This window comes from Caloenas nicobarica, chromosome 5, assembly GCF_036013445.1.
Source record: "Caloenas nicobarica isolate bCalNic1 chromosome 5, bCalNic1.hap1, whole genome shotgun sequence".
NCBI lineage: Eukaryota > Metazoa > Chordata > Aves > Columbiformes > Columbidae > Caloenas > Caloenas nicobarica.
Genome location: NC_088249.1, coordinates 36,378,126 through 36,401,493, shown reverse-complemented (window position 1 = coordinate 36,401,493; position 23,368 = coordinate 36,378,126). Strand labels below are relative to the sequence as shown.

At 38.9% G+C, this 23,368-nt stretch overlaps 1 protein-coding gene across 1 annotated transcript in view; it reads left to right on the top strand.

Annotated features, from left to right (window-relative positions):
* DCAF5 (DDB1 and CUL4 associated factor 5) overlaps window positions 1–23,368 on the top strand; it is a 74,633-nt gene that overhangs the window by 16,227 nt on the left and 35,038 nt on the right. Inside the window, exons 4-5 of the mRNA XM_065635799.1 lie at window positions 2,009–2,148; window positions 6,440–6,569. Of these exons, the coding sequence (XP_065491871.1) occupies window positions 2,009–2,148; window positions 6,440–6,569 (270 nt within the window). The remainder of the gene's footprint in view (window positions 1–2,008; window positions 2,149–6,439; window positions 6,570–23,368) is intronic.

Below are 23,368 nucleotides of genomic sequence, written 5' to 3'. Positions count from 1 at the left end.
AGTGCTTCGCCTACCTAACTGCCTTTTAAAACTTTAGTTGCAGCTGCCTGATTCTTCACACTAATGTGAAGAATGTTTATTTTGATACTTTATACCGAAACTGCAAAGAAGTTGGGAATTAGGCTTTGTTGTTCTGCGTAAAGATTAGGCTGTTAGTAAAAATATAATTAATACAGTAGTGGTAATACATTAGGTTTGGCTTCTCTAGATAATATATAATATCTTTTGAGCTTACTGCTCTTGAAGTAGAAGAACTATAAAGTTAAAAGTTTGATCTGTACTAATAACTTCTACAGATTTAAACAATGACCGTTTAAATAACATGAACTCAAAAAATCAAGTATAAGAAAAAACAGAAACAGATCTATGTTAGAACAGAGAAATATAAAACCTTAAATCTTTTTGAGTTGCCAGAATCCTGATTAAAATAATATGGACATATTTCTTGCAGAGTTTGTCCAAAGCCATTTACATTGAACTGATCAGTGTACATCTGCCTGCCATCATACCATATATCTATTTTTTGTGTAAATCTTACATGAGAGCTGGGCAAAAGTAACTTTCTCTTGCTCTTCAAATGCTTTCTTAGGAGTATTATGTTGTTTGACTGTTTTGTTGTGGTTTTGTTTGTTTTGCCCTTTTTTCTTTTTAGCATGTGGGTTTTGTGCATTTTTCTTTGGTTTGGGAGGGTGTTTGTTTTTGGGAGGGTTATTTTTTGTTTGGTGTTTTGGTTTTTGTTGGATTTTTTTTTTTTTAGTTAAATGCGGAAGTGTCAAAATTTTAGATGCTGGTGTTGTGTTTTGACTTTTCATGCAAGGCAAGATCTTTGTTTTTGACAATTTTCTATGGAAAACATTTTTTCCTGCTATATCTTGCTTAGATGTTTTAAAAGGTCTTTTTGACATGTATGTATTTTTAATGTACTTTTGTTATCGGGGGGTTTTTTTAGGTATGCTAAGTCCAGTTGTAATGCATATAGAATTCATTTCTCTAAGGCTGTGTGATCTTCTGAAAGAAGCCTTACTAATCTGACATACTGTGTTCTGACTTCTATGGAAAGTTGCTCTGTCTTCTTGCATGATGATGCTTGATCTATCAACTGCTTTTTCATACTTCTAAATGGCTTTTTCTATTACTGTTTTTTGGCCTTTATGTTAATGGTCCATGACACAGAATTAGCAGATCTATTGCTAAGAACATCTGTTGCCACTTTTACATGGGAACTCTTTGGTGGAGTTTCCATGAGGTATAGGGATTATATACAAAGCATATAAAGCAATAAAGGGATTTTGCCAGAGAAATGAAACAGCCCCAGGATGTTCTGTCTTAGTATTTTAGCTTTTGGCCTCTCCATGCCACTGTTTCCTCCTTTTTAAATGATCTAAAAAGTTGGGAAAAGAACGGAGAATGGGCTTTTTTTTTTTTTTTTAATAGCTGTGGAATGGCTGAAATCTAGGTACTTTCAGGTGACTTACTTTTATTTTGTTATTTTTCACTGCTTTTTCTAGATGGCAAAAATATAGGTCTGGTCTACCCTGGAGATCTAAGAAAACTTATTTTAAAAGCCAGCTGGAAAGTTACTCTTTCGTGAGCTTCAGCTGAACTTCTAGATGATACTGATGTCTGTATTAAAGAATGAACTTACATCTTGTTTTCCTTTTTACATTAAGTAGGAAAAATTTAGTCCACACGTCCCAAGACCTCTTTCCCCTCTTACCTCCTCCCCAGCGTAATCTAATACAATATGATTTCCATAGCATCTTACAGTTTCTGAAGTTTTTAATATGTGGGTTTTGGTCTGCGGGGGTTTTTCCCTCATAGCAAGACATCCTGGTCACTCTGCATGGGCTTTTTGTTTGTTTTTTACTCTAATTAAACACAGGTATGTTATGAAGTTATATAAACCTTGTTGCTAAGTATTACTAGGTAGATAAAGCTGTAAATACTTTGCTTTTTAAAACAATGGCAAAAGAAGGAAGAGTGATAATATGGTGTGTCTTTTTCCCAGCACTGAGACCTTGGATGTGTTCGCCCATGAAGATGCAGTGTACGGCCTTTCAGTGAGCCCAGTAAATGACAACATCTTTGCCAGTTCATCAGATGATGGCCGGGTTCTTATCTGGGACATCCGAGAGTCTTCCCATGGAGGTGAGGTCTCTAGATGGGAAAGATCATTGATTTAGGAAGAATTTGGGCAAGGCAGGGAAGGGGAAAGTTATGTTTTTCTGTGACTGTTGGGACAAGGAGTGTTGGAGAAGGGTGAAAGTGAGGCATAATTCTTGTGGCTGGTGATAGGCAAGCCCTGATCTCTACAGTTCAGTGTTGTTGTCTTAAATAACTTCACAAAGTACCAGCGAATAGTGCAGGCTGGCATGGAACTTGGTATGAATAGGTTTTAATTTGAATGAAGCAGCAGTGAAGGACATGTTTCTTGGATAAAAATGTCTTGCTGAACTTGAAATCAATTAGGAATGTGGATTTTTTTTCTGTTTCTGCCTGGGATAAAAAATTTTTTTATGTTTTGAAAGCTGTCATTTTGATTTGAATAGTTTTCCAAAGCTATTTATATATTTCCCTGTGATGCTGAGAATTGTTCTTATGCATGTTTTCTGTTTGTAGGGAAACCTAGAGCCCTTATCTGATAAGAGGAAAGCTGAATTATTCCTTCAATCTTTGTTTTCTAGAACAGAATTGAATACCGTTGATTAATGTAACAAACCTACAGCTTCTCAAAACACTGCAATCTGTATTTCTACAGATGCAGTTTTAAGGCTGAAGAATCTCAGTTTAGAATGGTAGTTATATGAATTTGAAGAGAGATACTTCAGTATATGAATACTTAAGTAATACTTCAGTAAATGAAGTTGTGAGTTTACCCCATCTTAAAGAACAAAAAGCTAAGAATTTAAAACTTGGCAATCTGCAGGAATACAGAATTTGGTTCCCTTCATAGTTAAATAAACTTTCATCTTTTTTTGTAAGCTGATTAAGTGCAATTGCCTCAACACATAATTTCCACTGGTCTCCCAGTGAAGTTGTTTATGGCACTGAAATCCAGCTTATGTATTTTGTGGCAATTTGTACGTGTTGTTGGGTCAAACTTGCTGTTTAACTGAATTACCTTTTTCCATACCTAGTGAATTTGATAATTTTTCTAGACTGCGATTCTGTCCCCTTTTGACTAGGAAATGAAAGCCGAAACAAGATGTACTTTATAATCTCATGTGGGAATCTTCTAGAGCCATTAGTATCATGAGGGCTTTGTTGAACATGAGTAACCACAATTAGGTCTTTCTTGATAAGCCTGACCAGAATACTCAGAGTAGATTGCTTATTGATGCCCTCCCTTCTGCAGGCATATTGCCTTTTTATAAATAAAAATTAAATATACTAGCACAGCATTCAGTTTTCAGTAGTCTGATTCTTACTGTGAATTCTGATTCTCTTATGCAATCCTGATACCCCTTATCTCTTTCCCATCTGGTAATTTTATTAAAACATTCTGAAAAACAATGCACACACTATATGTACATCACAGACTTTAATAAAAATAATGTCTCTTCTCTGTATCAGTCTTTGAGAAACTCATTAACAACCTCCCTCTTCCTCAGAAGTTCCTTACTAGCACAGTGAACTGTTGTCTTCCCTTCAGCCTTACCCTGTGCAACTCCCTTTGCTAATCGCAACTGCCTGTAGATAAACTTGGTGCTATACCACATGTGAATTTAGTTCTCATTAGATCTACCACTTTACCCCTGTATAAAATGTCAGTTACTTTATCAAAGAAAGAGATCAAATTAGTCTGATGTGACTGATTTACCTTTGGAAAATCCAAGTGTCACTTCATCTCTGTTTTTCTGTTTTCATAATATCTAAGTGAGGGGGCCAGACAATGAATATGGCTTCCAAATTAGAAATGGTGAAATGCTCCTTATTGCCTTCTCCTGAACTCTACACCATAAAGATCTGTCTCTGTTAGGAGAACTACCTGTTGCTGACAGTGGATGTCAGCAGTGGGTGGGACTGGGTGCTTAAATGCATCCGTATGAAGCTGCTCAGTATCATGGAGTCCAATCTGGTTGGAGTTTCTGAAATGATATGAAATGAAGTTTGTCCTTCTTTGGTGTAGTTGAACCTTGCTACTGCTTTTACTGTTGCTGGAAGTCTGAATGAGAAAGCTGTACCAGGGAAAATGGAGTGAAGGAGTGTTGTCTGTGGTACATTTGTGGCTTTTTTTGAGTAGTGTCTTAGGTTCTCTGAATTTTTAATGAAGGGCTTTTGCATGCTTATATAGGAGTCCTGAGTCAGCATTTCTATGTGAACTCTGCCAATGGTTACTACAATGTAATACTTGTCACTGGGGTAATCCCCTTGTCTGCAATTGTATTGTCATGGGGATAGGTGCTGTGCCTGCCAGCACCAAGTATAGTTAATTACCCTGAGTGGCCAGCTCATTAAAATCTTGCAAATAACCTTCTAATTTAAAAGAGTGCATTAAAAGAAGCTGGAAAAGGAGTTTCATTCCACTTCTATTTCTCCCTGTCATTTACTGCTGAGCAATTTATGCAGTAACTTTTATAAACCTGCCTTTAGTTTTTGTTAGAGATGATGTTGAGCTTCTCTCTTGAGAAACATGTTCATGTTCCAGTGTATAAGAGCTCAATTGTGAATGAGCATAAAGAACAATAAAAAAGTAATCCTCATGCTTTTCATTAAAGTGACTTAGTGCCTCATTAGTTTAGCTCCTGCAATCTTTCTTTAATTTGACAGGCTGAAAGGCAACTTTCGATATTTTAGAAGAAAACTGTGGTACCAGGCCAGGCTATGTATAATAGAGGAGTGAAGTAAAACACCAGTATTTAGGGACAATGATTTGACTAAACAAATCTACAGAAATTAAAATATTTTTTTAAAAAAACAAGTCCTTTATTTGGCAATCTGATGTTGTTGTCTGTCCACTCAGCTAATGCAGGCCATTTCTTCTCAGTGAGGGCTGGCATTTTAGAAACACAGGCTTTTCTGACCCAGCAGGAATCCGATGTGATGATGCAAATGTAGGAGGTCAGTTTTGGTGTTTAACCTTATTTGGAACTGCTGGCAGCCCAACAATCTCTAAAGCCTTGGGGGCCGCTGACAGAACAAAACTTTGCTCCTGTTCTTCCCTTTTCCTCTGCATCCTATGACACTTAATAGCACCAGGGAGCTTCAGCCATGGTCAGAGACCTTTGTTTTTATCATTGCTAAATGAATGCTAAAAAAGTAAAGTCCCTGTGTCACAAAGCTTGTAATAGGGCATAAGAGGAGGACACAGATGGGGCAGGGCAAGTAAACACTAATTCTGTCTCAATTGCTTGATGGGCAGTAGTTTCAGAAGATATTGGGAGTTTGGGAGGGTTATCTGTTTAACTATGTTTTATATGTCTTTAATGAGGGATATGAGGAAAGAAAGTGAAGTATCCTTTGGAGGTGCTCGGGGGGCTGAAGGTGCCTGCACACAGTGGCTCTTAATAAGGGCAGTAAGAGAGTTTTCCAAGCACATGAGCAACACAGTGCTTGCATCGAATCAAACAGCTAATCTAAAAGTCTAGCATAATCCCTGGCTCAAAATAGGCATTGATTCTGGTTTCATAGTTGAGTGAAAGAGTGGCAGCATGCCACAAAAGGTGTGCACGGAAAAGAGAATTAGACTGTGCCTAAAGCCGCAAAGCTAGCAAAAGGATACAGAGAAGGATGACAGGGTCAACGCTTTTTCCCATTCTTCATGCAGGCAGCATTTTGATGGCATGAATAGGGCAGAGTAGCAGGCCAGAGTCTTGTTACGCTGATCAAGATGAGAGGGAGACAGTCTGGATGAGCCTGGTTTTAATTCTGTGCGTGAAAGAGGAACACCGTTCTTGTCTACTGGTACAGCACTCTAAGAGGTGACAGGCCTCTTTTCCCCAGGGTTGGCAGCTTTCTTTGAGCTGAGTTCCATACAGACTTACTTCGCTTTTGTAATATCATTCTCTCATATAAGCAATTGCTGCTACGTTTACAGTTTGGGCGATAATTAACGGCTATGGAAGCTTCTGGGTGCATATTGCTAGGAAGCTTTCTGAAGCCCCCGATGTGTAGTCCTTATTAGATGACCGTTTGGTCATGAACCTTAAGAAAAGTGGCTGTTTTTAAACTCTGATAACATTCTGTAAGCAAAATGGTGTCTTGAAATCCAGTATGTGTCCTTTTCCATATTTAGATAAAGTTAATGTATACGTGGATGGATTTTAAAACCTCAGTTTTTATATTGCTTTGGATGTGTCAGCTTGAGAAATGGTTTGAACATGTCTCCGTATCTTCAGATCTTGTCATGCTGTTTCCATATTAAGCTGCCAAACTCATTGCATCAAACAGTTGTATGCGTTGTTTGTTCTTATGTCTGAAATCTCAACTTTTTCAACAGAGCCCTTCTGCTTGGCACACTACCCATCAGCCTTTCACAGTGTGATGTTTAATCCAGTAGAACCCAGATTACTGGCCACTGCCAACTCTAAGGAAGGTGTAGGACTCTGGGATATTCGTAAACCTCAGAGGTAAGATCTGGCTGTCCTTGTTTTACACCGTGCTATTTCTTTCCCTTGAGAGGTGATGGCGTACCACTCTTTTTTTTTTTTTTTCTTTTTTAAGTCAGAATATACTGTGGTAAGAAAAGATGCAGAGCAAAGTTAACAGCAGTGTTAGTAATGCTGAATTAAATTATTGTGCATAATTTCCATTCTTCTTCATACATATGATCTAATTTGATTTAAAATGGGGCTAGATCTTCAGTGTTAAGGTAAGTAATTTTTTTGGAAGCCTGCCTGGCCTCCTGCAGATTAACTCAGATTGTTGTGTTAAATTCATATCATTATATTTAGCACTGGCTTGCTAATACTGCAAGAAGCCATGGTGGAAACTAGGTGGTTTACAGTTTGTTTTTTCTGCCCAGCTCAGTTTCCAGTGGTTGACTAGGAATTGTGGTCAAGGCAGCTTGTTACTCAATGCTTAGGAGTTTTTTTATGACTTCCTAGACACCTGGATAATCAGTTTGGTTGCATAATGTGTTTGCAGATTTGCAGAGGATTTAAAACAAATGAAGGGAATAAGTTTGCAATATGAAGTGTGGTTAGACTGGGTTCTAAAGTGGATGTATGCGATGTCTGATACCAGAGTTTAACATGCATGAGAGAATAAGCTTCTGTTGAAGTCTTTTTAAATCTTTCAGACTTTGAAAGTAATTCCTTTTTTATCATCATAATCAGAAAAACAATTTGAGCACCTCAAGTAAATGCTTCTCCCATACCCCACCTACTTTTATGTTTACGGGTTTCCAGTTACAAGTGTAAATGTAGAAAGGATAATGTCAAAAAAATTGAAAAGAGAGGGAAATAAGTGGTACATGTTTTACCATGCAGTAGCCTCAGGTATTTAAAATCTTCCATAGCATACAATTGACTCTCCCCTTATTGGTGAAATTTTTGGAATATCTAGAAGTGCATATCACTAAAAATTCTTCTTGGGTTTGTACTGTACAGAGAGAAAAAGCAACCTCGTGAAGTTAGTTATAACTGGCTTAAAAAAATCTAAAATGTTTAGAGATCTGTTACAATAGCAGCAAAGTCATGGTTTCAGGAGGGTTTGTTATTCTTAAATTGTAAACATTAATGGCTTGAGAATATATATATATATAAAGCTTGAAACCATATTTGCATGCTGATGCTTGGTGGCTCTAGAGCTTGCTCACACTTGTATAGTTTGCCAGAGCCCTTGTTGGCAGCTGTTGTACAGTTTGCTATTAAGTTTAGGTTTGATAAAATTTAACTGGAAGGGGGTTAGGAAGTTGCCTAAGCTATCTTCTCTCATCCTTGTGAAGCTCTTTATGTCTAAGTGTTAGTAAGTAATTTTCTAACATCAAACTAACTTAAGCATTTGCTGGATAGAGAGAAATACAAGACATTAGAGTTTATTTTGCTCTTACAAATCATGTTTCTTGTTGGTTGTTTTGCTTTTTGGTTTTTTGGGGTTTTGTTCCCCCCCCACACACACATATTTCTGTCATTTTAACTTCAGTTCATGCCTAGTTTTTCCTTGTGAACTAATATGGACAAAGTTGGCTTCCTCTTGCCAAGCCAGCTGACCTGACTTTGGTTTTGCAGGATTCTTTTTTTTTTCAGCTTCTACCTCAATTTTGTGATTTAAGAACTTCCACAGGCTGAGTTGGTCTTGTTTTCGAAAGGAAGTTACACAAAAACATTTCTCTCTTTAGGCATTTTTTCTCAGAGTGTGAATATAGAAGGAATTATGTTGGTAAGTGGTATAGCTTATATCAACAGAAATTCTATATAAATGCAAAATTTACATGAAGTCTTTCACTTGGGTAGCAAAGTGAAATGGGTTCAGCCCTCTAAAGGTTGTACAAGCCTAACAGGAACAAGAGGAAATATCACTAAGGATTCGAGCATTGATCCTGATAAATGCAGGAGCAGTTTACTTGAGTAAGGAATTCTCCTCTCACAAATTTTAACAGCTGCCTTTTAATAGCAGAAATAGTGCATTTTTATTATTTCTGGATATTCTTATTAAGACTTTGATCTCCAATAGTTTCTCAGTCTACATAAAAGTGTTGATGAGCTATTGCTTGGGGTGGTAGTAGCTATCAAGTCATGGCAACTCAGAAGATCTACCATGTAGGTGACCTCCTGCCTTCTTCCTCAGTCTTAACCACAAGGCAAAGTGCTTGTTGGGGGCTGCCCTGTGTGTATGGGATAATAGTCTGTGCTCACACATTTAAGGACACGCAGTTTTGTCTGTATTGTGGCGTTGTACTTTATAATGCCAAATATAAAATAGCTATAATAGAATTTAATTGTTAATGTTTCTTGGCAAGTAATTGTATTTCTCCAGGTTTAGCACCAGTGTGAAAGACTCAATAACCTTTGACAAAGCTGAATTCTACAGTCTTTTTTTGAATGATGAGGGGGGAAAGGGTGCCTTATGTTGTAACCTCTGGGTTGCCCTGAGGGACTTGAATAAATTAAATTGGTAGAAGCTTGTATGCTTATGTCTGGTGGACAAGAGATACCCTTTTCTAGTGATAATCTGAACAAAGTAAATCTTTCCAATTAAAAAGCTAAATGGTGATGGTTAAACATCATACCTTGCAACTACAGTGCTGAAATTCTGAGGTGGGTAAGTCACACCACTTTTTCCTGCATAGGGGAGCGTGTGCAACATCCTTTTTGTACAACTGGACATACATTGTTTATACCATGCAGCTGTTCCCTTAAGCACTGAATTTAAACTATTTGCACCTACTCAGTGTGGTGCATTGTGTAAAATAGGCACGTGTTTCCTACATGCAGCCTACTCCTCCCAGATGACTCAGAACCAGGAAAGTGAATAGTAAGAGACAGGCTGCTCCTCACAGAGTAAATGCTGCTGGCTGATATTACAGCCTCAGACTTGGACTTGGACAGCAAACTATAACTTAAAGGAATGCAGGTGGTGTCTACTTTCAGCTGCCATTTTTCTGGGACAGCCGTCAGCTTCCTCTTTTGCTTGATCAGTGATGTGCCCAAAACATGGTGAGAAATGTGTGCTTGGCTGAAGGAAAGAAAATGGCCTAAAGCATTTGACTGCCACTGCAGTTTGTTCCCAGGAAACTCTCAGAGGAGGGAACTCTTCAGAGTAAGTTTTGTCCTGCTAGTGGGTTGCCAAAGCCAGAGTCCCTCATATATAAATACATTAGAGTGGATTTTTAGTTTTTATTGAAGTAACAGAGCATTTGTCAAAACTCCCACTGGTCTCTGCAGATCTATTTTGCTAATCTAGAAATATAGAACTTGATTTATAACGCGTTGTCTAACACTAGCCAGCAGCTAAGCATGACACAGCTGCTTGCTCACTCCTTCCCGGTGGGATGGGAGAATCAGAAAAGTAAAAGTGAAACAACTTGTGGGCTGAGATAAAGACAGTTTAATAAGTAAAGCAAAAGCCATGCACACAAGCAAAGCAAAACAAGGAATTCATTCCCTACTTCCCATCAGCAGGCAGGTGTTCAGCCATCTCCAGGAAAGTCGGGCTCTGTCACGCCTAATGGTTACTTGGGAAGAGAAACACCATCGCTGCAAACATCTCCTCCTTCCTTCTCCCCCCAGCTTTATATACTGAGCATGATGTCATATGGTGTGGGGTATCACTTTGGTCAATTGAGGTCAGCTCTCCTGGCTGTCTCTCCTTCCAACCTGTTGTGCATCCCCAGCCTTCTTGTTGGCAGGCCAGGATGAGAAGCTTGAAAGGCCTTGACTACTCAACAACAACCAAAACATCAGTGTTTTATCAACAGTATTCTCATAATAAATCCAAAACACAGCACTGTATCAGCTGCTAGGCAGAAAATTAACTCCATCCGAGCTGAAACTGGGACAAATATTTGGGGCCAATTCACTTTGCTTTATGAGGAAACAATTTTATTGATTCGTAGGTCAGTTAAAATGGAATCCTCGCTTCTGTGTGGAAATGGAAGCCAGAATTTAGACTTTAATCTGCGGAATGTTTGTTACAGTCTCTTCTGGGGAAAATACACTCTGAACTTAATTATGAGGAAAAAAACCTCTTTTTTGTTAAGGATAAAGTAATCCATATAATGCTATAAGTACTTGTGGTAGACTTAACATAGAACTGAAGTTGGTATGTGAGAGAGTTTTTGTATATTTTCCGTGTTCTTATTAAAGGACACAAAGCATAGTTTCAGGTAAGATGTGTACCAGAAGTGTTTTGGATGATGAATTTTATAGACAGGATGGGTTAAATAGCCAGGAAGCTTGCTGTAATCTAGGGATAAACAGGAAGCTGCCTGTGTTAACTTGTGTGCCAGAACACTAGTACTGCAAAGAAGGGCTACTCCATCAGCTGCTTTTCTCTTTGTCAAAAAAGTCTGCTAATGGTGGAAATCCTTGCTTCCCTACAGGTTATAGCTCTCTTATATGTTGTCATCAGTATCCAAGAAAATATAACACTGCCTGAGGTGTAGGAAGGATGAGGGAGTAGAGGCTGTTGGGGAACATGATGTAAAAGTATTAACTTGCTGGGATTGTTAAATAGCAGAATATATAACTCTGGCAGAAATTGCTAGATCTGTCTATTCCTTCCCTAGCCTACCTTTTAATTTCCATTGCTTCACATGAAATTCACATGTGAGGGACTTCATTTTATGGCCTAAGCTGTCAAGGGAACTTCCTCCTTTCCTTCAGTATTGATGTTATCCTTCACAATGCTGTGGCCATTATGGGAGTTATTCAGCCCTATAGTTCCACCTGTGGTGCTAGCAGAAATTACTAGATCAGGTAAACTTTAGCTGTTTTGTCACAATGCGTGGTAGTGAGGTTTTGATTAGGCATTGAACGGGTAGAAAGAAGGGGAAGACGTGTAGATACTTTCAGATGTTTGCTGTGGATTGCCAAAATAGTAACTTCCGGTGGGTTAAGCAGGGCTGCAGCACTCCTGCAAATACAGGAAAGGTGAAATGGTTATATGTAGTTAATAATTTGCTTCTAATATAACACTTCATGTAAAACTCATTGCCCCAGCTACTGTCCTTCTTCTCTGTCAGTTCTCAGATGGAAGCAGAGTTAAACTGATGCAGCCACTGCTTGGTTTGCTTCATAACTGGAGACTGTTCTTGGGAATCCTGCTGCTGCTCCCCTGCGAAATCCAGAAAGCAAATGAAAACCCTGGAATTCCGAAGGCTAGCTGTTTGTGGTCACCGGCAGTACTGTAGCTAGCGATACCCTCACATAACATGTGTTATGGCCGACAGCACTGGTGTGCTAATTCTCCTTACAGATGTAGGTGAGGTTTGATAAGCCCACAGGATTCAGCTGGCCTTCACTCATTTGAAGGGGATCAGGCTTAATGCTGAATTCCTGGTTTTAATCAGCAGAGGCTCCTCAGGTGAGGTATAGTTTTTTTCTTTAACTTTTTTCAGCTTGATGATGCACTGTCAGAGAAGGGGTGATTTGCTTTTAACTTCTAAACTTGTGTGGCAGTCAGTGGGATATGGCTAATCGTGCAGTTTTAAACTAATAGCTCTAAGTTTTCAAAATCTTGAATGATTAATAGATTAGAGAATTCAGATGTAGATTCCACTGTTTGTCAGAAACAAATGAGCTGCATCTACTTATTTATACAGAAAATCTGAGGACTTTTACACCAGAGTATTTTTCTCCAAAGTATACGGCTCTTCTCCAATTGGGTTATAGGGAAATCTGTCTTCTAGCTTGCTGTTACATACCTTCAGCCAGGAGAATTGGTTTTATCTGCTTCTTAATCAGGCAACACTAAACACCTCTACAAATTAAAAAAAAAAGATATTTTTGGGCTTAGAAAGAAATTTCTGATTATGAGTAGAGTTTATTAATATGTTGTGAAATTGGTTGACTTTCTGATGGGAAGCTGGGAGTGCTTTGTGCTTGGCTATTACAGTGAAAAAAGTAATTGAAAGGCCAGAATTTCTTGGCATGCGTAGTGAAATTTAGAGACAGTTGCACAGCTCTGAGTTGTGAAAAGTTTAGCTCACTTCAAATAGTCATAATTTGATTAGTCTTGCTGACTGATTCAGGATACAGAGGCAGATTCATTCTGCTTTTTCCCAAAGTTCATTCGCAGCTTGATGCCTCTTCTGTCTCAGATTTAGTGCAGCAATTGAGATTCCCCCCTTCTCCCCTGGTATACTAATAAGATCTGAATGTGATGGGCTGGCTCCTCAAAAGAGCTAATGAATTACTGTTAAAACAGAACCAGTATAAGTCCAGCATGATTACAAGTTGACTAGTGATTCTGGAAATCTTATTTTTCTATTTTTAGAAGGTGTGAGCATTGCCATTCTTTCAGGCGACTGTTAAACTGAAACCAACTATATTGTTTCTTTTGTAAAAACTGCTCTGGAAATCTTAAATGTGGTCTTGATTAATGAGGCTGTTGTAAGATACTCCCACCACTAGATGGGGTCTGGAAGCTGTGCCTTTTTTAAGAAAATCGAAAAAGTCAAGTCTGTGCAACTTAAATAGGTATTGCAAGTATGTACTGTTGCAGAATTGCTGGGGGCAACTCAGTTTACACATAGGTACTCATATTCTCCCTTCTTTGCTTTTTCTGTGCAGCCCCCTGCCTATTTGCTCCTTTTTACTGGAATCAAAAGGCTGCTTTTTTCCCCTAAGAAAATATTATAGTTATCCCCTTACTTCTTTCTGTTCCTATGATCCCCCCTTCTGTCAACTAATCTGGAAGATTTTGAGATGGAAATGGTTATTGGCTTGTCCTATTAATGAGCATCTCATACTTTTGAACTGGTTTTCCTACTACAAAAAGGCTGTTCACAGGAGTGTGTTTTGTGTATGATGGGAGTGTTGCGCCTGTGCTTTTTACACAGTGTGATCCATTTGTGTGTCCAGTTCAAGGGTTAAAATGATAAACCTTGGGTCACTATCAGAAATGTGTGTCTCAGGGCATTTTTGTCAGCCTGGGAGGGTTTATCCAAAAGCTTCCAGGCCCTTATTCCTGCTATGTCCAGTGCACTAATTCTGCATTTGATATTTTTTGAGCCAACTCATCGTGCTCAGAAGTTAGAAAACTTCTGGAGAAGCTTTGTCGCTTTCTTATGGCCTAGCAAGTTGAACTGGGTTCAGGGAGGACCCAGTAAACAGCACAGGTGATAGAGAAGAGAGAGGAAGGCCTGTAGGGCTGAGAACAGGAAATAAGAAGGAAACAAGACCTTCCTCATTTGAGGAGCAGTGAACTATTAGATATATTGAGCTATTTGTGGCATTACTGATTTTCTTTTGCTACACTAACCTTCCCCTTTCTTGTCTCATCAGCATGTTCCTCACAAGCATTCCTGGTGGCTTTTTAGATAGCAGAAGAGGTAAAAAATAACCAAAGTTGGAGGTGATTTACTTTCAAAGGCTGCCTGTTTCATAAGAATAAACTATAAGCAGAGAGAGAGTGTTTCTGCTTGGCACTTGTCTGTTTAATATCCCTGCAATACAACATAGTGTTCCAGGACACTGGTCTTGAGTGTTGAGTTCTGGGAACACTTTTGTTCCCAGAACTCAAGTGCTGGTTTCAAGCTCTGACTGAGGTAGAAATGCTTATATGCGATAAACCTTTTTAAGATTCTTCTGAAAGAAGGCCACTAAATAGTAAGCGTAATATAAAGATGGAAATTTCTTCCCTGTAATAGACTACTTAGGTTCAGGAGGATCTTGAGGGAGGACTCTTCTTAGCATGTTTATGAATGTCAGGGCATGTTGATATTGCCAATGTATGGAGGACTGTGAAGGATGCGACTGTACTGTGCTGCTTGTCTCCAACTGACAGTGTGTTCTCTGAAGTCTTTGTCTTGAACAGAGCATTTTCTGCCAAGTGCTAATTAGTAGGTGTTAGGCTTAAGTCCTTGTGCTGCAAGAAAATACAATCCAGCTCTTAAAACTATGTACTGAATGCATAACTTCTGATCCAAATTTATTGGAAATCGTAGGTACTCGGTACTTCTGAAAAATCCAGTTCTTGGCTCCTGGTTGCTTTGCCTTAGTTTCACTTGTTTCATTTAGTTCACAGTCTTTTAAAGACCTGATGAGTATTATCTTCTTGTTTCTGGATCGGTGTAATGGTCTCTGATGACAAGAGGAAAACACTGTATGTGCTATGTGAGTTCTTTCTATGGAGGGGTATGGAATATATCTGTACTCATTATAATCTAAGGATGTAGGAGTCTTGCAGGTGGTTTATGTTAGATCGACATGCCGACATGTAGTTGGAAGAGCTAGGTTTCAGGTTCACAAGTCCTTTGTCAGTTCTGAAATAGAAATGGTAGCTGCCAGAACTACAGTCAGTTTGAGAACAGTTCTTCAGAGTTTAGTTTGACGCATGTCAAATAGACCATCTTTGCAAAAGAAGGATAAGTATTACCTGTGAATAGAGGCATGGTTTGTTTTGTTGGGGGTTTTTTGTTGATGGGTTGGGAGTACAAGGAGAGAGGAGGAAAGGGAGATGATGAGTATTTGCAGGTCTGTACCACAGCTGATATTTATAGCCTGTTGCACAGGAGGACTTTAAAACAACCTGTGTGGTGATGCAGAAGGTATTCTAAGGTCATAAAACCAGCATTGTAACCGAGTCCAAGTCCAAAGATATAGGTCTCCAGCAGTTGCCAATTTTAGTTTCTAGGCTCTTACCTTCAAGGAATTTGATCCTTAAAATCGTACCAGAGGAACAGATACAGCAGTTATTTTCTGCAAAACGTCCATGCACATGCCGAGTGTTATCCTTTTTACCTTACCTTTCTGAGCTCACTCCAAAAAGTAGCCGTTGCCTCATTTTATCTGTATGTTACCAAGGAGTCTGGTATGTTGGCTGAAATATACTGAGCTTCTAGAAGTGCAAGTGTGGGATCCAGTATTGTTGATAGTTGTGTTGCAGAGAATATTAATCCGGGGGTAACCAGAGGGTTCGCTTCTGACAATGAATTTAGTGAGGTTCAGGGCTCTTTAGAGGCTAGAACTGATAGTTTGGGAATTTTCTTTCAAATCAGTATCTTAGGTTTTAATTGTTTTTTCCATACAGGTTTTTGATAAGATGGTACATGATGGCTACAGGAGTGGCATTGCAGGAATAGCATGTGGAGTTTTAAGTTTTTTCTTTGACTGTTTTGTATTTTGACCCTGCATGTGAAGAGAAGAAGCTTGTGATTCTAATCACTTCTAATGCGTGTGCTTTGGGATTGCCAAAGCCCCTGCAGATGGAGGAGTCCCTCTACATAACTGAAATAACTACATGTTTAAATTATTTCAGTGCAATGAAAGTATGCTGTATGTTTCTGTTTGGAGACCTTTGTCAGTCCCGCTCTGAGCAGAGCACTATATTAATGAGTGCAGGAAAAATGTGTGCATCTTGGCAACCACTTTTTCATTGTCAAGCTTATCAGCTAATTTCTTTCCCTTCCCAGTTGAACCATTTGTTGTGAATTTTGACTAACTTTATGCTGCTTAAAATTATTTATTTTGGTAGGTTACAGTATAACAAAATTGAAGTCCTGTTTAGGTGCTCACCAGTATGGGTCAACCACACTACCTCAAGTAGTTCAAATAACTATTTGTCCTCCCCTGCAGTTCATGAAATACAACTCATCCCACACATGTATCATCCTCATCTGTTTTGCTTGTTTACTACTGAGGCAGCTCAACTGCTCTGTTTGTCTCAACTTAGAATTTGAAGCTCTCCTGACCAGGTCCAACTTGGCATATTTGACTCAAATAACACAGAACCTAAACTTAGATTTTTTTTTTTTTCCCCCCTCCCACCCCTATTCTCCGTGCGCCCCCCTTTATTTTCCATTATTTCTTAAAAGTTCATTTTAATGTCATAGAAGGTGAGCTGATTGTTGCCAGAGTTCATGGGGATTGAATTTTGCTTTTTTGGAAATCTCTGGGATGTGTTGAAGGAGCTTTTGAATGGTAATGGCATCTGGGGGTGGTATTTTTTGAGATGTTCTTTGGGCTTATTTTCCTCATTGTAACCATTAATCTCCAAACTGCTTGCCACAGGTTTAGCCAAAATCAAACTGAGTTTTTAGTATTAGAAATATCTAAGGTAGTTTCCTCTGCCTTTCTGGTAGGGGGCCACTGAAGGAAAAAGGGAGTACTTGTAAATAAGCCTTTTTGACTGGGCAAAGAGAGATGGTGACAATCATTAAGGCTTTAGTCATGCTGATGGCTTAAGTGGTATTTCTGCTGGAAAGAGCACTGTCCTGCATATGGAGTCCTTTTTTTGTGGTTGCCACTTTCAACCAGTTGATGATTTTTTTTTCCTTTTTTTTTTTTTTCTTTTTTACTTTTTTTTGACGACAGAACTGCTGTGCTAAAGTTGCAAAAGACGTAAATCAGTGAATTTATTGCTAGGTATTTTTACTCTGGAGCAAGTGGTCTTTTCTATTGCTGGTGTGAGCACCAACCAATAGATAGTCTAGAAATACTTAAATAAGTGTGCATGCCAGTCTGGTGAATACTGCCTGGTATTCAAGTGTGTGAAGCAGGTGCTGTAGTCTCTCTTTCCCACTTTTATGTCTTGTCCTTATTGCATAATTAACTAGAACAGTACCACAGGAAGGGCTGTCTCACTTAGCTTCTGTTTCAGATGTACGCATTCCTTATCTCATCTGCAGTTCTGCTTTATGCCTGACCTTGTCAGCCCCTCTTGGAATAGAGGATTTACCTTAGCTTTTTTTGCATTTAGGCTGGTATCTTTCCTGTAGTGGAGTGTATTCAGGTTAGTCCACTGATGTGCAAACTGAAGATCTTTTAAGGTTTTTTTTCAATAACAGAAGGAAAGATTTTCTTACTTTCCTCTGGCATCCCTAGATTCGTTGATCAGACACATAACTGAGTTTTGAAGTACTGAGGTTCAAATTGTATCATAAAAATGTGTATTGTTAGTAGCTCAGCTTTTAATTCTTTATTGTTCTCAGTGACTCTTTTTCTGTTCAGTTTTTCCTGTCTTGATTTAGTAGCTTTCTCAAACCTTCATTAGTTAAAATCACTCTATCTGTTGCAGATAGTTAGCCCTCCGTCATATTCATGGGGAATTTCTGATTCGAAGATGAAGCTTTTTCACACTTACCAGCATCCCCACACTAGGCCTGGTTTGGTTCTGACCGGGCACTTTAAGCTCGGTGCTGTTCCTCTGCTCTGTGGGATCCAGCCTGCTCCCAGAAGCAGCGATGGTATTCAGGTTTATAATTTTCTAGAATATATGTAGCTTCATGCAGTAACCAAGAAGTCAGGAAACCTGGGTTTGTTTCACAGTGTTGGGCAGGCCTGTTGATTGACCTCTCTTGCCCTCATTTTTTCCTGGATCAAGAAGTGGGAATACTGCCTACTTCAAAAACCTCAGGATGCTTAATCTTTTTGTTAGCTTTGAAATTTTCTAAGACACAGATCTTTCTAAAGCAAGAATTTCAAGTGCAAAGTATTGTCCTTGCAGTAGAAATTTTGAAAGTGTAGTAATCAGTTGTTCAAAAGAAGCTCTGATTTAATGTGGTTTTGTAGTTTACTTTCTTAAGGAAATTGGTCTGTGATCATATAAGCTTTGCCCTTATCACCTTTATGCCTCATTTCAATGAGACAGGAATCAAAATGGGGAAAGGAACTAAAAGAGATACAGGTTTTTTTGTCTAAAACAAGGAAAATATATTTTTTTTTAATGGTGACTGAATACAAGGGAGAGATAGTCGTAATGCATTTACTGGGAGAACATCTGAAATGTTAGTTCAACCCTTTTTAAAGACAAGGGAATTAGTCTTTGAAACATCAATCCATGGGAACCTGTGGTAGAACCAACTTGGTGAGACCAAAAGTATGCGTGCAGTTGCGATCAGTTAGCTTTACATGATAATTTTTATTCATCTTGTACCTATTAGAGGCAAAAGCTTTACTTATTGAAGACTGGACCGTGCTTCTACAGGAGCATCTTGGATCTTGCTGCCTTCCCAAAAGAAAGGCCTATTTTCTTGTTGCTGCTCTTTAATTTCAGCTTTTGTAGATTGGGTAAATTAAAAATTCATGCAAATTTGCTAGAGAAAAGAAGCGGGGGTGAGTATGTATATATATATATATATATATTACTAGATGTGAGAACAAATCTGTGGCTGATGTTACTCAGCTTTCCTAATGCAATACAACACTCAAAGCACAGAAACATGTAAGAAAAATGCTTCGTAAGACTTGCAGTATTGATACATGTCTGCTTTTGCATAGACACCAAGTCATGAACATGGATGTACTTTTCAGGAGGAATTACCAGCTTTTACACTCAGATTATTTTTCTGAGGTAACATTCTCTGGTATCTGCATTCTTTGTGTTAGACTGACTTTGGCGTGTGCTTTGTTTTGGAAACAGCTCCTGTTCTTTCCTTTGGCCTAAAGGTCATCTTCCCATGCCATGTCTGGCTTTATTTGCATCTTCTCTGTCTGGTTATCTGGTGGAACCTACTCCTTTGTGTTTGGCTGGATTCAGCTGAGCAGTTTTCTTTCTCACAGTCTGTACTCCATCCTACAAGATACTATTTCTGAACAGGCTGAATAATGGACTCTGACTGTAAAATTTAGGGATTAGAAAAGGAGGAAAATGATGAGGTGATTTAGCTAGTTTGCTTGTGGTTGTTGGATAGTTGCTCTTTACTTTTTATTGTCTACTTTCTTTTTTAATCTGGCTAAATGTTTTGGGTTTTTTGTTTGTTTTGCTCTATTTTACTGACTACTAGACCTCCTTTATTACTTACATTACAGCAACACCTAGATGATTCAAGCAGAGAGTGAGAATAGGACAGTTTTGTGCCTGCCGACTCTCAGATCTGTAGAGAGGGCAAGCCTAGGACAGGGACAATGTTTGTGAACAGAAACAAATCTTGAATAAAGCTGGAGGAGGATGTGAAACATTCAAACAAATAGGGCTTTGTCGTTGTTGTTGTTGTCATTTGCTACTGTTTAATCACTGTAATGGCAAAGGTAAGCCATAAGGCCTGAAAGGATAAAAGTAATACGGATGAGGGGGAAAGTTTAGTATACGTTATGCCTCCACTCTTGTCATCTTCCTGAAAATACTGAAATTCCGTACGTTTTTCCTGTGAATAAAGGCAGAGTAAAGGAACACATAATGCTTTCTGGAGAACTGCCTGAGATCACTGGTGAAGCACCTTTAGCACTAAGTGACTCAATTAGATCATAAGGGCCAAAGGACCCAAGCCTTTGCTGTTAGGAGGTGTGGCTGCTCTGGGTATGTAAATCTGGTGGTGGTTGATGTTCTTAAGGCTCCACATTCTGAAGTCAGGTATCTGATAAGAATATATTTAAAAAAAAAAAAACGAAACAAAAACATTGTTTCCATTTTGTTTTGGATGGAAAGGTGATGCTGCTGTTCACCTTACAGCTTGCCATGCATGAAAGTTTAGTAATGATGGGATGTTCATTTTTATACTAATTTACATGTTCCTGACCCTAACTGTAAAGGGATGACATGTTTTTGAACATGCAGAATCTTCACACTAAGTTCCCTGCTTTTCCAGTCGTGGTGCATGCAGTTGATCTTACTTGCATGTTCTTTTTGAAGGAAAGCAAAGCTATTTGGTTTTGCTAACAACACACAGCCTTTATTTTACTTGGTTACTCTTTAAAGTCCAAGCAAATCCCCCTTCCTTCCTGTTAAGGATTCAGGGGGATGTAGTTCTTGAAGATAGTTCTTATAAAGGTAGTGAGATACTCAGAAATAGTGATGATGGAATCGAGAAAAAATGAGCTCGTTACTGAGAAATAATAAAATCCTGAGTATGGCTTGTGTACTTCTAAAATCTTAAGGCACTGAGGGACTCCTTCATACTTGTTGACACTTCTGAAACTCTGTACACTTTGACGCGACTTACCTGTTTTTCAAAGAAACTATATTGAGATGTCTATGAACTTTGTAATCCACTTTGAAAAATAAAGTATGCATGTTAATTGATCTTATGCTTGATTTTCTATTAGTGGTTAATTTGGCTCTTGCTGAGTGTTTGTTCCAGTCTAAATAAGATTTGTGTGCGGTTTTACAGACACAGAATAACTTTCTTCCAAATAAAAACCCAAAACTTTCTGCAGTTTTCCAGGCCAAGATTCTATTTGCCAGGTTTCATTCCAGTTCTTTTTGCACAGTAGAAGTTCCTCAGTTTTGTGGTTACAGAAATGCTGATAAACACAGTTACATGCAATGGTGTGTATTGGTTACAAGCATTCAGTTAATTTTTTTCCTTTTAAGGTCATTCTTCCATTAAGTTAGTTTCACACACTGCTGTTTATGATATCAACGCTTTCTCACTTCCTTCCTTCCTTCCTTGTCCCTCTTAAATGACACTCATTTCCCAAGGACAGTGTCTATATTGCAGTTTATTGTCAGATTCGTAGCTTATCAAGAGAAGCTATTCAATTATTTTATTTAATGGTTCTATTTAATGCTGTCATGCATGCTGCTTTTATATTTTATTTCTGCCAAGGCACTGTTCTTCTCTCAGTTTTAATGTCCACTGTCTGTTGCCAAGCTAACTTTTGAATAGCCTGGGTTAAGCTTATGTTATTGCTCAGGCAGTTGACTCTTCAAAAAAAGATGAAACAACTTCTGTGTTTAGAAAAGGGGAGAGGAGGAGAGAGAGAAATGCTTGTTTCACGTATAGACTTTTCCTGCAAATTCTGAGTGCAATGAGACTGCTTCTTCCCTCACCCCACTAGCTGCCAGTAGAAACGGATTTATTTATGTTAGTGGTGCTGCTCTTGGATTGAAAGCCTTCCATTGTTTGGCTGAGCTGGTATTTAGTTAACACTTGTGTGCTGCCTGTGTGCAGCGTATCCAGCTACGGAAATGACCATATTGCACATAACTGTCCGTTCTCCCCCTCCTCAGGCTCCCTCCAGCTCCAGCATGTGTTTTTGGCTTGTAATGTTCCATCTGTGGACTAAATATTTCTCTTAATCACACAAGATGACTTTTTAAAAAACTCAGAAGTGCATGTGTCTCTCTCTGTATTGCTTCCAGAGCTGGTAGGCAACATCAGCATTCTGTGGCTGGCTGGGTGAGCCAAATTTGGAAGCACACTAAATCCCAGAGTAGTCTGGGTCTGGATTCATAAAGACAGTGCCTCTGGCAGAAGGGGCCCCCATCTTGATCTGAGGTGCCCTTTTAGGGTTATCTTCCGATTTCTCACTAGCCGTCATGGTCTGGGTCTTTGAGACGGGGTATTGCTTTTAGTCTGATGCATCACTAAACATTTTTAGTAACTGCAAGAATGAACTGAATTCCTTTGCTGCAGCATGAAATAAGGAGTAGGCAGAAGTGGCAGTTCTAACATGAGCAACATATCCAAGCATGTCTCCACTGCCCCACATAATTCTGTGTGAAAAAAATACAAAAGTAGCACTGATAAAAGGTACAGAGCAGCACTGTGATGCAACTGGGAAAGTGGACACAGTCATTTGAACACTGAACATGCTTAAACACAGCTCTCCCCTCTTTCTCTTCTCTCCCTACTCCCAAAAAAGAAGAGCAAAAGCTCTGGGTCCAATTTGTTTGAAGATTTTTTTTTTTTTTTTTTTTAAGCTTCTTGATTCAGGTATCCTCTTTAGTACCGAGTGTTTGTAGTGGTTTAATACTGTAACATAACTTTCTCCTGCTCTTTTCTTGGAGATGGCTGACTAGTTTTTTTTCCTGCAATTTTGATGGAGATGGAATACTCTAAAAGCCATCTTGGGCAATTATTTTTTTCCCTAAAGCCAGCATAGTTGTTCTGTAATCAACTTTTATAAAGGAAGATACTGAAGTCCTGCAGTTCCTCAGTTCTAAACACCGCTAACATATGCAGTGACTGCAGGAGGAGGCAGAGGAGGAGAGATTTGTCAGATCCTTTATGTGCTCTGTTTGTTCCTAGCTTTGCCACCAACACGGAGCCATGAGCTGTACCCCCTCCGTCCACCTGTCCCCTCCATCATATTTTTGACCGTATCTCTCAGATGTTCTCTCTTAGGAGAGAACCCTGTTTGGGTCAGGAGATGGATGGTTGAGGGCTTTTGGTGTCAGTTTGTCTCCTCATCCCCACCTGACTACCTGTTGTCTCTATTCATAGCTTGTTAAAGGAAAACACTGTGCAGCTAATTTAACAAAGCCTTTCCAAGAGCAGACAGAAGCAAGCAAGACGCACCTGGGTGGGGAAATTGGAAACCACCATTCTGTGATTAGTGTAGCAAAATGCTGCACTTGGAACTACAGAATCTGATTTTTGGGGAGAGCATTGAGGCGAGTGGGGAAAGTCGTTGGCACATCGCTCTTCTATGGATGGCAAATGGCTATTTTAGCATTTCTTTCTCGATTCAGCCAGACTTAATCCACTGCCTTTTTTATTAGTGTGGGGTTTGGTTTTATTGGTTTGTTGTGGGGGTTTTTTGTTGTGTTTTTTGTTCTTTTAATTTTTTTTTTCCTTTGAGCCAAATGTCGTGTTCAAGGAACTGCAGCACAAACTGTATTTCCATTGCACATGTGGCTGAATTGTGTGGAGTGAGGGTGTGAGGCAGGAAAAGCTATTGATCTTTTGAGGGCTCTTAACTGTGCAGCTCCTTAATTCTAGACTTCTTATGTGTGTATGTGATCATAATTTCTGAAGTTCTAGTCTTTCTTACTTCATTTAGTGTCTGAAGTAAAATATTCTTCTAGAGCTTTGTTATACTAAAGTTACTGAAACACAATACAGAATTCAACTCTGAGGGGTGTTTTCTTTGATAGCTTT